Source organism: Arvicola amphibius, chromosome 15, assembly GCF_903992535.2.
Source record: "Arvicola amphibius chromosome 15, mArvAmp1.2, whole genome shotgun sequence".
Lineage (NCBI taxonomy): Eukaryota > Metazoa > Chordata > Mammalia > Rodentia > Cricetidae > Arvicola > Arvicola amphibius.
The window spans coordinates 34,023,538-34,036,398 of NC_052061.1; the positions used below are offsets into that span (position 1 = coordinate 34,023,538).

Sequence of the window (12,861 nt, forward strand, 5' to 3'; positions counted from 1 at the left end):
ACACATGGTACACTGACATGCATCAAATAAAATTTTAAAGTTTATGATTATTATTTTAACTACATGTCCTTACATCACTGAGTGATACTTTGTTTCCTTTTTTGTTTGTTTTTATTTTCAAAACATATAAAGTCTCACTATGTAGCTCTGGCTATCCTGGAACTATGTATACCAAGCTGGCTTTGAACTCTGAAATTCATCTGCCTCTGCCTCCCAAGTGCTGGAACTAAGGTGAGCACCATTACTCCTAGCTGATGTCCTTATTTTGATGATTAATATAAGGTTACAGCCACCAACATAGTCCATTTGCACAGCCACCAACATAGTCCATTTGCACAGCCACCAACATAGTCCATTTGCAGAAGATTTAGATATGAAGCCATGTTCTCAAAGATGCATTTGTGTTCTGACAAGCATACACACCTATGCTAATTTGTGAGAAAACTATGAAACTCAGGAGAAATCTAATCTTAATTTAAGAGCCTAGAAAGAAGTACCTTAAAGAACACAGGTACAAGCCAGGCTTGGTGGGGCATGCCTTTGATCCCAGCACTCAGGAGACAGAGGCAGGCAGATCTGGCCCCATAATGAGCTCCAAGAAGTTTGACCTATCTCAAACAAAAGAGCACAAGTACACATAAAGTTGTATACATGTCAGGTTGATAACTATAAAGTCAAACCCTGTCTCAAACAAAACAAAAAATGCAATGTATAAATATATGTTTTATTTTATGTAAACAAAAAAATGTATATACATGGTGGTTAAGAGAACTCAGTGGCTGCTTTTCAAAAGGACTCAGGTTCAACTCCTAGCACCCACATGGCAGCTCACAAATGTCTGTAACTCCAGTTCCACTGGATCTGACACACCCACACACAGACATACATGCAGGCAAAACACAATAATAAATCTTTTTAAAAAATGTATATGCATATATTCATACTTAATAATGCTACTAAAATAAATGCTGGTAAAAAAGCCCATAGAAGTCAATTTTCCATAAGCAGCAGAGATCTGAAAACAGTTGTATAGGTGAGACTTTGCAATGTATACCTTTTTACATAACCCTGGTATCTGAACCTTATGACTATATTATCCACTGGAAAAAAAATAATCCCTTTTATGATACCAGCCACCACTTCCCTCCTAGGTTAGGCTGCCATGGCCTATAAGCCCTTCTCCAGGCCTGACAAATAGGAACCATTTCTCTCACTCATCCAAAAGAAGGTGAATAAGGACATGGTCACACTGTAATGCCTTTATAAGAGGAAGTTTTATTGTTAATTATTTACCTTAATAGTCTCAGAAAGAAGAACAGATTAGCTTAATCCAACATGATTTGCAGTTGGCAAAATCTAGTGAAGCAAGTGTATTCTGATTGCTAAGGATTTCACTTGGGGGCTTTTAATACTTAGCCACCTAACACTTGGAACATAATCCAGAACAATGCATCACCCCTCCTTTTCACTTTAATGCCACACCTACCTCCCCTTCATTATGGAAATATCTTCATTAAATATGATTCCCAGAGGACAGGTTCCTTGAAGCATATAGCCATGAGGTCAATGCACAAAAAGAAAACTGAAAATAAAACTCTGTATGATAATTTACTAATCTAAAGAAACAAAACTTTCCAATATATTAAGAAATAAATCCAGTTACAAATGCACTAGTAGGTCTATGTGAAGAGGCTCTGGTGGAGTAACTGAAAACAGCCAGTTATTTACAAGATACACAAGCAGGAACGGTGCACCTAGCCCAGCATTGGCCCTCAGAAGCCAAAAGTGTTCTCTCCGCTGTAGGCCACATACAAGAATCCATCTTCATCTTTTTCCTTCTCGTAAAGCTGTCCCATAGTTAGGCTTGAAAGAGAAAAAAAGAAAAAGAAATCATTGAGAAGTGAGTCCAGGTATCGAGTGGAAAAATTAGGCCTAAGGATGAAGAGCTTTGTGGTTGGTGCTTAGCGGGTAAAAATAATTCCAGCACCTGCTGTGACCTGCAGTCTGTTCTAGAGAAAGAACAGAGCATGAAAAAATGAAGATGGGGCTGGAGGGTGGCTCAGTGGTACAGCCCGTACAGCAAGCACAATCCTGGGTTCAATCTCCAGCACCACAAAGTGGGAGATCACAACAAATCAGGATGCAGGTACAGCGGCAGGCACGCGCCTAACAGTCCCTATTTATTCTGAAGCCCTTCAAGAAGCCAATGCCTTGCAAAGGCGTCTGATGACTTAAATGATGACAATGATAGGCAAAATAAGCAAAACCAACAGCAAAAGGACTATCCCCGGAAAGCAAGAACATGTTGGGTTCTCTTCTTCAGGGTATTTATTTGAATGTTTATAATTTAGACTGTGTCGAAGGTACAGGTGGATACTATGAACACACCCAGACCACAAACCCCAGAGATCTATACAACACCATGAGCAAAATGACCCTTGTGCACAATGCCCAAAGTTTCCACTGTATTTGGGATCCAAAGAAACAGGGATGTACTTCAGTGATAGAGTGTTTGTCCAGCAGGGGTGAAGCCCTGGACTGGATCCCCACTATTGCAAAAAAATAAAATGCAACAAAAGATTGCTGAAGCTTTCCAAAAGCCTCCAAAAATAAGATTACTTAAACTAAACATGTGGGTGGAAAATAAGCCTTCCCTATGCTGTGAAACAGACTGCAGTGGAGAACTAATCTAGTTCTCTGCCAGGAAACTGAGTTGTCTCAATGAGAGTAGTAACACCCACTGCAACCTCAAGCAAGCACTGATCACGTGACCATACTGATGGAGTACAGTCAGAAGTGGTGGGTCAACCAGAACCAGCAGTGAGATGCTGATCCAAGAACAAGCCCTGGTCACAACAGTTGTTTAGACATGGACACAGCAGGGTGTAGCTTAGCTGGTAGAGAGCTCGCACAGCATACCCACAGCATAGGTTCAACCTCCCACACTGCATAAAGCCTAGGTATGGTGGCTAAAACTTAGAAACCCAGCACTGAGGACAGGATGATCAGAAATTCAAGGTCACTTTTAGCTACATATCAAATTCTAGGTCAGCCTGGATACATAAAACCCTGTCTCAAAAACAACTAAGTATATAGCCAACCGAGAAGCAATGGGAAAATGAGGAAGGGATCCAGCACCTCAATTTTGTGAAGCAATGATTCCTCCTCAGCTTTGCTGCTGGTGTCTGAGACCAATATGTAAACATGGACACAGGCTACATTTACCAAGGGGCAGTTTCTGCTTTCCTATTTCACTTCCTGCCCCATTTGCATGTTTTGTGTGGATGGTTGTGTGGGTAGATTATTAATAATGTGGGGGATGGGTATGAATAAGAAAAAGCCTGTCGCCAGGTGATGGTGGTGCAGGTCTTTAATCCCAGCACTCAGGAGGCAGAGGCAGGCGGATCTCTATGAGTCTGAGGCCAGTCTGGTCTACAAGAGCTAGTTCCAGGACAGGCACCAAAGCTACAGAGAAACCCTGTCTAGGAAAGAAAGAAAGAAAAAAAAAAAGGCTGTCATCTTCTGCAATCACAACAGTTCTCCATGTGAGGCTCTCCATTTGGAATTGTGAAATAACTCTCTGGATTGGCTGGACAGATGGCTCAGCAGTTAAGAGCACCTATTGCTCTTACAGAAGACCCAGGGTCTGTTCTCAGCACCCACATGACAGCTCACAACCATTTATAACTCCAGAAGGGAATCTGACACCCTCTTCTGACCTCCGTGAGCAGCAGATACACTGTGCAAATATATATGTATATGTGTATATACATGTATATATATACACACATGCAGATAAAACTCTTCCTGTATTTAAATAAATCTAGAAAACCAAACAAAAAGAAAAAAAGCAGACTTCTCTGAACAGCACTGTTGAGCCAAATTCCTGTGGGAATATCCTATATGGCTGCTTCTAAAACAAATCAGGATCTTTATTCAGCACCTAAAATGTGCCATCTGAACTGAGATGTGCTAAGTGTAAAAACACAAGATTGCAGAAATAAAACAAGTCTGGTTACATGTTAAAATGAAAAATTTTCCATTCACACTTAAATAAATAGTTAGTTTCACCTATTTTTGCTGGTTTTTTTTTTTCTTTTTGAGATAAAGTCTATTATGTAGTCTTGACTGTCCTGAAATGCCACTTTACAATCTTGAACTCAGAGATCCTCCTAGGTACCGGAGATCAAAGGTGTGAGACACCACACCCAGTGATTTCACCCATTTTTAACTTGTTGAGTGTTAAGGAGCTACTAGCATTTAAAACCCACAAGAGGTCTGCATGCATTTCCACTGGTAAGTCAGGGTATAGAAGGAAGCTGGTCGTGAGAGCACCTACTCTGTTGACTTTCATCCTGGGCTGCCATAAGATCTCCAGAGAGCTTTACCAGCATCTCCACGAACAAAATGAAGTCAGATTTCTTGCGGTGGGACCCAAGCATACAAAGTAACAGGTCTCCTTGAGGCGGTCTCATAAATGCTTAAATTTTTGGTCGATTCTACCCTCCGTCTCCCTGGGTCTCCATCCCCACTGCCTCCTTCTGCCCACATTACCTCCACTACTTGCTTCACTCAAAGTCTGGCTCATGATCTATCTATCTCAATGGCCCTCTCTAGTTTTCATATGCATACTTTTTTCTTTTGAGAGGGTGGATGGGCGTCATGGCAGGGTTTCTCTCTGTAGCCCTGGCTGTCCAGGAACTTGCTCCATAGACCAGGCTGGCCTCAAACTTCACAAAGATCCACCTGCCTCTGCCTCCCGAGTGCTAGGACTTAAGGCACGCACCACCACTGTCTGGCTCCAGGAATGATTTAAAATGCTGAAGATGAGTCTGTGTGTGGCCGTATTAAGAACAAAGGCGCCTGTCTTCTGGGGGTGTAGAGAGTTCTCTTCTGATTAAGAAGTGAGGTGATGAGTCAAAAATGAGTGAAAAGCCAGCAGGTAGCAGGACGGTTACACAGCGGAGCCTCCAAACTGGAAACACTGCGACAGTGCACAGGGCTGTCCTTGGCCCCGGTCAGGGCGCCCTTGAAGAAGCCTGTTCTCACACCTCCCCACTGTCGTTACCAAATGGGTGTAATGGCAGGAGCTCATAGTGCTCAGCTCAGCACTTCCTTGGTTCCACTCTTTCCCAGGAGGTTAGAAGTACTAATACAGCAATTCTGAACCCCACTGCTCAACTACAAATACCACAGAGCTTCATGACCCACTCCTGCAGTCTACCCAGACTCCACAAGCTGTTCACAGTGAACCATGAGCAGCGCTGGAACAGCTGTTGTCTAGGCCAAGCGTGACCTGGGACTCAGTCCTGACCTCTAACAGGGTAGAGGCCATAAGTACATGGCCTGTGTTCCACTGCTTCTCTTTGCTTTTTAAAAATTTACTTTAAAAAAATTTAGTTTTAGTTTTGTGTGTGTGTGTGTGTGTGTGTGTGTGTGTGTGTGTTTCTTGCATGTATATCTGTGTATGTAAGTGCCTGATGACTGCAGAAGACAGGCAACCCTGGAACTGAAATTCCGAACAGTTAAAAGCTGAGAAACTGCTCTTCAGCACTAAAGCCATCTCCCCAGCAGCTCAGTTCCACTGTCTTTTTTTGTTTGTTTTGTTTTGGGAAACAGGGTTTCTCTGTAGCTTTGGTGCCTATCCTGGAACTCACTCTGTAGACCAGGCTGGCCTCGAACTCAGAGTGCTGGGATTACAGGCATGCGTCACCACTGCCCGACCAGTTCCACTGTCTTAAGTAAACACTGGGTTCACTGATTTGTTTAACAGTGCCCAAGTAACTATAGAGGTTGACAATAAAAATCTTACCTATCCTAACACTCTAAGCTCTTTTCTTAATACATACATATAGTAACTTTTTATTCTCACAACAACCTGAAGTCGTACTATTGCAACCCATAATCCAAAGGAGTAAAAACTAATACATGGAGAAACAATTTATCCACAAAACCAGAAAACATTCTTCTCTCCAACCTGTACCACCTCCAAGTGAACACACAGGTAGGCTTGTCCCAGTGACCTAGCATTAGATCTTTGTACCTTTGGCAAGGATCTTCCTGAGAACAATGCTTCTCACACATATACTAACAGACATTCCACTGAAAGTTTACTCAAATGAAGCACAGGCAGGCATATGTGAGTTTAGGACATGCTCTACAAACCTCAGAGCAGATGAGCTTCCCTCTTAAAACCAAGGCCTTAGCACCAGAGCTGAGCAGGCCGTCAGCAGGTCAGGAGTCCTAAAGCAGAGGCAGTTCTAACATAGCTGACAGGCAAGCTGCCCAACCTGTGAACAACAGTCAGACCACAATTCCGAGGCTCCCTACCTAAGCTGCTGGGAGGTTCTGTAAAATACACCCACAGTCTTTAGTGCCGTAGTGTCCAGGACTATATGAAGGCACCTAGAAAGAATTTTCTGAGAGTACGGGGGCACTGCCACTTTCTGACCTCTTGGCTCTGACTAGTGAAGAATGGCAAAGCATGGAGTCAATCTAAGGTGAGGCGGAGATCTCGGGTGCTAAGTAAGTGAGCCACAGTTGCTCCCTAGAGGCCGCTCCCACGCCTCCATCCGGATCACAGATCCAGGCAAAGTTATTTCTCCTAGGCAGGAACTGACCAACGGTAAAGTCAAGTCCTAGTAAGAACCAGGTCCCAGATTAACTATGAGAACCCAAGGCAAACATTCACTTTCTGCTTCTCAATAGCACTGGTTGGGGAGGCTGACCTAAGGCTCAAGTGGGCACCCAACCCCAGTGGAATTGCCTTCAACTCTCAACCAAAGGCAGGGCATAGAGGCACTGAGTCATAACTGGGCTGGAGTGATGAACACCTGGTCAGCCATCTGCTGCACAGCTCCTGTGCTTCCCTGTCTCTCTGCACAGCGGGGGAGGACAGAGACAATGACCACACAGCTGAGGAGCCAGAAAGGCACTGATTGTCAAGTGCAAGTCTAATGGCCCAAATAAAACAGAGCTGACTACTCCTTCCGATCAGATGGCCCTCTTGCACAATCTTCTGCCATTACTAAAGCACACCTTTTCTTTAAAACAAAAAATTATCATAGGACAACCCATAGGACTCAGTTCTCTCCTTCTATCATGTGGGTTCCAGAGATCAAACTCAGTTCATCAAGCTTGGTGGCAAGCACCTTTACCAGCTGAGCTATCTTCACCAGACCAATAGCCATTTCTGAAAGAAGTACTTACCTACCCAGAAATGATCAAAATTGTTTTAGTTTAAGCACACTTCTCTACAAAAGATGGGCTCTAAAACATCTCACCATCCTTTTGAGACCTCTTTCAGACAGAGGAGACAGTGAAGCTGAGTCAGCACCAGCTTTAGGAAAGAGACCCTGGTGCTTTGGGCTGTGGTAAGTAGGTATTTATATCTGCCTGGGTCTGATGATGTCACATGCCTCTTGTTTTTAAACAAATTTGGGTTTTGGTTTTGCTTTCTGGGAGACAGGGTCTTACTGTATGTATTCCCTCAAACAGCCCCCTCCTGCCAGCAGCTGAACTTACGATGTGTGTCATCCCAAACTTCATAACAAATACATTTGGGGGTTTTGTTTATTTGTTGTTTTGTTTCAAGACAAGGTTTCTCTGAGCAACCATCCTGGCTGTCCTGGAACTCACTCTGTAGACCAGGTTGGTCATGACCGCAGAGATCTGCCTGCCTCTGCCTCCGGAGTACTGTGATAAAAGGGCTGGCCACTGCCACTAGCCAGCTCTAAATCCTTTTTATTGTTTAAAATGGGATCTTTCTACATAGCTCTGGCTAACCTGGAATTCACTGTGTAGATGAGGCTGTTCTTGAACTCAGAGATCAACCTGTATATGCCACCACCACCCATCAATAAATACATTTTTACATTTTTAATAAAACTCCCAAATGAATACAAATTGGCCTGCAGTTAAGTGTAGGGCAAGAAGTACTTAAGCACTAAGGGACTTGGTGTTCTCTTTATCCTGAAGAGTCAGAATTTGATTTCTGGACTTCCGGTCATTCAGTCCTAATGTCCTAACTTTGCTCAAATATAATCTGCTTTAGGGTAGAGTATTACCAAACTAGAAAAGGCAAATGGGATAAATGAAAGCTTGTCTGCACTTGGAGAGAAAATGGCTCTGAAACAGCCTCTGATGCATGAGAACCACTTTCCACTTTCAACTCAATTTATACTTCAGGGACAACAGGGAGGAAACGGGTAATGAGATCTATCAGCTATTGTAATGGCTAGATACTATGGAGCCATCAGAGAAACCTTAATGTCATCATTAGTAGTAATGGGAAGGAGCTGAGATGTGGCTAAGCAGTAGAGCACATGCCTAGCAAGACAAGGAACTGGACCACCACCACTCAGACCATACAGAGCCATCAGCACTAAGGAAAACAAACCCAGTGCCATTGATCCTACTCTGACTTCCCCCCAGTAAGCCACCATCTCCAGGCAGGAGAAAAGAAATCACCAAGGTGCTGTATAAGTTCTCAAAGCTCCTCTATTACCTGAAGGGAAGTCAAGAGGGACCCACAGAAGCCTGGCTTCCTCCCTTGGTAAAGTGCACACCTGACAACACACTACCCAAAAGCCTGTGAAGGAAGGCTAGGTAAGAGGGTCCTGAGAATAAGACCTCCAGAGCTATAGGTATTAACAGACCAGTAGCACCCAGTGGGCAGGCACTGGCCTTTCTCCTATCTATCTCTTCAGGCAAATACTGGCTTTATTTAGAGAAGCTTCCTGTGTTCTCCTCTACTGCCTGTCTACCAGACACCACAAATAGGTGGTAGAGATTAGTAAAGAAGGAATCAGACCTAGAGAATAATAGCCAGAGCTTTTCACCTCTGATAGGTCTAAAATTTGGCTTAGGCCTCTTCTGGAACTAACTTTCTTTTCCTCCTTCTTTCTTTCCTCCCTCCCTTCCACCTTCTTTCCTTTCTTTCTTTCTGAGACAGGGTCTCTATACAGCCCAGGCTATCCTTGAGTTCAAGTCCTCCTGCCTGGGAGTCCTAAGAGTTAAGATTACAGGTATGTACCACTATACCCAGCATCTTGTAGTTTTCAGTGAATCATGTTTTTATAAACTAGGCTAGTTCCTGGACTCTGAAAGCTTAAACTGATAGAAATATTACTTCTAGGGTAGTGTGAAACCTAGCTTGGGTCACTAAAAATAAGATGTGACAAGAAATTCACACTGAGGGAGAACAGTAAAGAGTTGACTATGTTTAGAGGTAACTGAGCAGAGCAATGATCTAAAGATGAGCCTCTTCGGGACCTACAGGCTCCTGGTAGAGAGAAATGGACCCAATTACATGAGTCAGTAGGTGAAAACCTCACTGCAGGCCTCAGTTCTACTTATGGTTCAAGCTCAGGAAAGTTCTGAACTGTTTGTAAGAATAAATTATTTAGGGTATAAGATATGTTCGTGCATATGTGGAGGCCAGGGGCCAACACTGGGTATCTTAGTCAACTTCTGAGGGGCTACAACAGGTGCATTTTCAAGTCCAGACTGGTGGCTTAGCAGATGACCCAGCAAGCGCTTGCTATGTGAGCACGAGGACCTGAGTGCAGGCCGGTGAGCTCCAGGCTCAGGGAGGCTGTCTCACAACAGACGCTGCACCTTACAACCTCAGGGCCAATGACGGAAGAGGAGAATCAACTCCAAAGTTGTCCTCACTTCCATACATGCACTGTGCCACCCCATGCATATATACACATAATTTTTAAAAAGTGAATAAAAAGAAAAACAAGCATTAAGTCTATAAAAGTAAATAAACAGGGTAGAGAAACCATTGAGGAAGACACCAGTGCTGATCTCTGCTCACACACAGATCCATACAGATCACATAAACTCCAGATCCTCTGTTTAACAGAGCGCTTACATAATTGTGCCCTGTGGTTTTGTTTGTTTGTTTGTTTGTTTTTCTGAAGCTACTGATACACAAATTAAGAGTTTCAATTGGGGCCGGGGGTAGTGGCACACACCTTTAATCCCAAGGAGGCAGAGACAGGCAACTCCCTGAGTTTGAAACCAGTGTGGTCTAGAAAGTGAATTCTGGGACAGTCAAGGCTACACAGAGAAACCTGTCTCAAACAAAACAAAGAACTGCAGTCAGAACTCTTAAGCTTTTATACCTCCCAAGGTTTGGGTTTTATAATCAGCAAATGGATTACTAGGCCAGAGGCCCATCACAGCCCTCTCACCTGGACTGTGGGACTGTCTTGTCCACAAACAGGAAGATCGCCTTCTCAGAAGGAAGCTGAATCCTTTTCCTGATGATCCACATGAACTGAGCCACGGTGATGTCAGAAGGAACCAAGTACTTCCTTTTGTCAATGTCAACAATCTGAGAGCCTGAGACTTTTTCCACGATCACCTGGAAAAGTCAAGATATGTCAGCAGGGGAGGTTGTACTTCAGCAAAAGAGGAGCACATGCCTGCCATGCACAAAGGCCTGTACTTGATTCCCAGCACTGTAAATAGATGAGAGGGGAAGGAGTGGGAGGGAAAAGGCACACAAGTGCACATAAGCACTGGACCGAATTACCTAACATACAGCTCTGCCCTCACAGTATGATGAACACAGCGTGGGCAAGGCAGTGTGTGGGAAAATGCACAGCGTGAGTAGATGCACCTGTGTCTTAGGAAGCCACACTCTGGAGGTCTAGAACTGATCAAAATGTTATCTTTGGTCAATTGCATCTCTCATCTCTGATCTCAGCACCTATAAGAGAAACACAGCTACGAAACTTTCTAACTGACCAACTAAGAGACACTCCTGCCTCTGCCTCCTGAGCGCTGGGATTAAAGGCGCACACCACCACCTCCACCATCTAACTTTCTAACATTTTATCTAGGCAGATGAAATATTATCTGGCCAAAGCCAGGATCCCTGAACAGATCCCCACTCCTAGAGAATTAAGATCCCCAGCAACAGTGGAAAGAAGAATGGATAAACTAATGGCAATGCTCTACATACCCAGCCACCTGGGAGCCAAGGTTTTCTTTTGGCCCTGTTGCTTCTCTTTAAACAGGCTAACATCCGCCCTCCTAATTCTCTCCTCAAAGGAACTGTTTACAAGCAAAGAGCTACAACAATAAGACTTTATGTACTTCAAAAATCAATAATGACATCAGAAACCATCTCCCCAACTATGGCAGCAATATAGCATCATACTTATTATTGACTAAAGACAAAGGTGGCATTTCAGATTTATTGGTCAAGCAAGGATGGCACAACCAGGGTGAAAAGAAACTACAAGTTAATGGCTCAAAGTTAAAGACGAATGCCCTGAGATTATGGTACCCTATCCAAGACCAAGTGACAGTCTCCGTCCCCCACCATTCCCCAAAGTGGAAGTGACCTGTTGCCCTGTCCTAGAACACGGTTCCTTACATAATTGGCGAGGGAGCCTAGAGGCTGCAAGCAGCTTGCTGCCCTAGATCGGAAGATTCAGCACTGATGCCCCTGAACAGCACCAGCCTCTTGCGCCCCAGGCTCGGGTCGGCCCCAGCCCAGCCCGTCCGGTCTCTGGCTCCACTTTGAGACCTTAACTTATCAACTGTTGCATGGTCCAGCGCACCCGCCCGACACAGCTCCAAGACTTTAAGGGTGACAGAAGGGTGCGGGGACGGGGAGTCCACACTCACCGGAACCCGGTCGGGGTACTTCGCCCTGATCTTCGCGGATTCCACGCATCTGTGTTCTGCGAAAGAAGTACACCGGACTGATTGTCGCGCCTGCCCGCCTGCCGTCCCCAGTTCCCGGAACCCCATCTTCCTGTCCGCCATTCGCCGCCCGCAGCCTGCGCGCGGACGCCCCGATCTTCGCCCCCGGGTCCCTGGCCGCGGACCCCCTCACGGATTTCCAGCAAGATTCGCGGAGGGCTACAGGGGTCCGAGGGAGGCGCCCAGGCTGGCGGGGCCTGGGCGACCCAGCTGACCGGCAGGGCGACGCGAGTGGGGGAGGGGCCGCGACCCAGGGCCCGGCCAGGCCGACCGCGCTTACCCAGAGAGTGGTCCTCCTTAAACATCCACTTCATGGCGGCGGGAGGCGACGGGGCCGGCTCTCTGAGCCGCGGACGTCGGAGAAGAGACCACAACAACAACGGAGGCGGCGACGGCAGCGACGACTACTCGGCAGGCGGGACTTCCGGCTGTCGGAGCCTGGCAACCACCCGGGGCGGGGCTTCCGGCGCGCCCGGTAAATGCACCGGGGGCATGAACTTACGTGAGGGGCGGAGCCTAGAAGGAGACCCCCCAAGGGGCTCTCCTGTGACTGGCGGCTAACGTAGGTGGTTGAGGTGTCTGTGAGCGACTGGAATGGGGTCTGGGGATTGTGTGTGGCGGACAGGTTATGGCACATAGCTTAGAACGCTTATAAAGGCGCTGATAGGGGAAATCTGAAGCTTTGGAAAGATATGATTATTAATGTTTGGCCTGGTGACAAGACGGGAAGCTGAGTATCGAGGGATAACCAGTTCTAAGCACTGTGTGGCGATGCGTACTGGTGACAACCTAGAGTTCTAGCTTAGGCGTTTCCGTACCTAAAATTTGATTTAAACAAATTCCATGTCCCTCGACTCATGACTACATACTTAAACATTCATAAACATTTATGAGCAAGTATCACAGATAGCTGTCAGAAGCTAAGTGTGACTGGCGAGCGGATTATTCCCCTGGTCGTGAGACAGCCGAGGCCCTGGAGCAGGCGGTGGGAGTGGCTCAGCAATCACAGCCTGAGCCGCTGGTGTCACCTGCTTAGCCTTAAGCCTTGAGGTTCACCCCTAGCTGAGTCGCTGTGGAGTCATCAGAGCGGCTCGCTCTGGGTTACCATCTGTTTATGCGCCGGTGACCCTGTAA

The 12,861-nt window shown here is 45.6% G+C and overlaps 1 protein-coding gene across 1 annotated transcript; it reads right to left on the reverse strand.

Moving 5' to 3' along the window:
- Nucleotides 1–1,255: 1,255 nt before the first annotated feature.
- Nucleotides 1,256–12,168, reverse strand: Gabarapl2 (GABA type A receptor associated protein like 2). The gene is made up of 4 exons (XM_038312737.1): nt 12,008–12,168; nt 11,650–11,705; nt 10,203–10,375; nt 1,256–1,863 (listed from the first exon to the last, which is right to left on the reverse strand). Exons 1-4 carry the CDS (start codon nt 12,039–12,041, stop codon nt 1,773–1,775), a joined length of 354 nt encoding a protein of 117 aa, XP_038168665.1. The 5' UTR covers nt 12,042–12,168; the 3' UTR covers nt 1,256–1,772.
- Between the last annotated feature and the right edge of the window lie 693 nt (nt 12,169–12,861).

Bases quoted from the DNA above. Each gene is read 5' to 3' on its own strand.
- Gabarapl2 (XM_038312737.1), bottom strand. From the start codon at position 12,041: ATGAAGTGGATGTTTAAGGAGGACCACTCTCTGG. The intron at 10,376-11,649 runs GTGAGTGTGGAC...TGACTTTTCCAG, and splicing joins AGTACCCCGACCGGGTTCCG to GTGATCGTGGAAAAAGTCTC. The intron at 1,864-10,202 runs GTGAGAGGGCTG...TTCTCTTTCAAG, and splicing joins AAGACAGTCCCACAGTCCAG to CCTAACTATGGGACAGCTTT.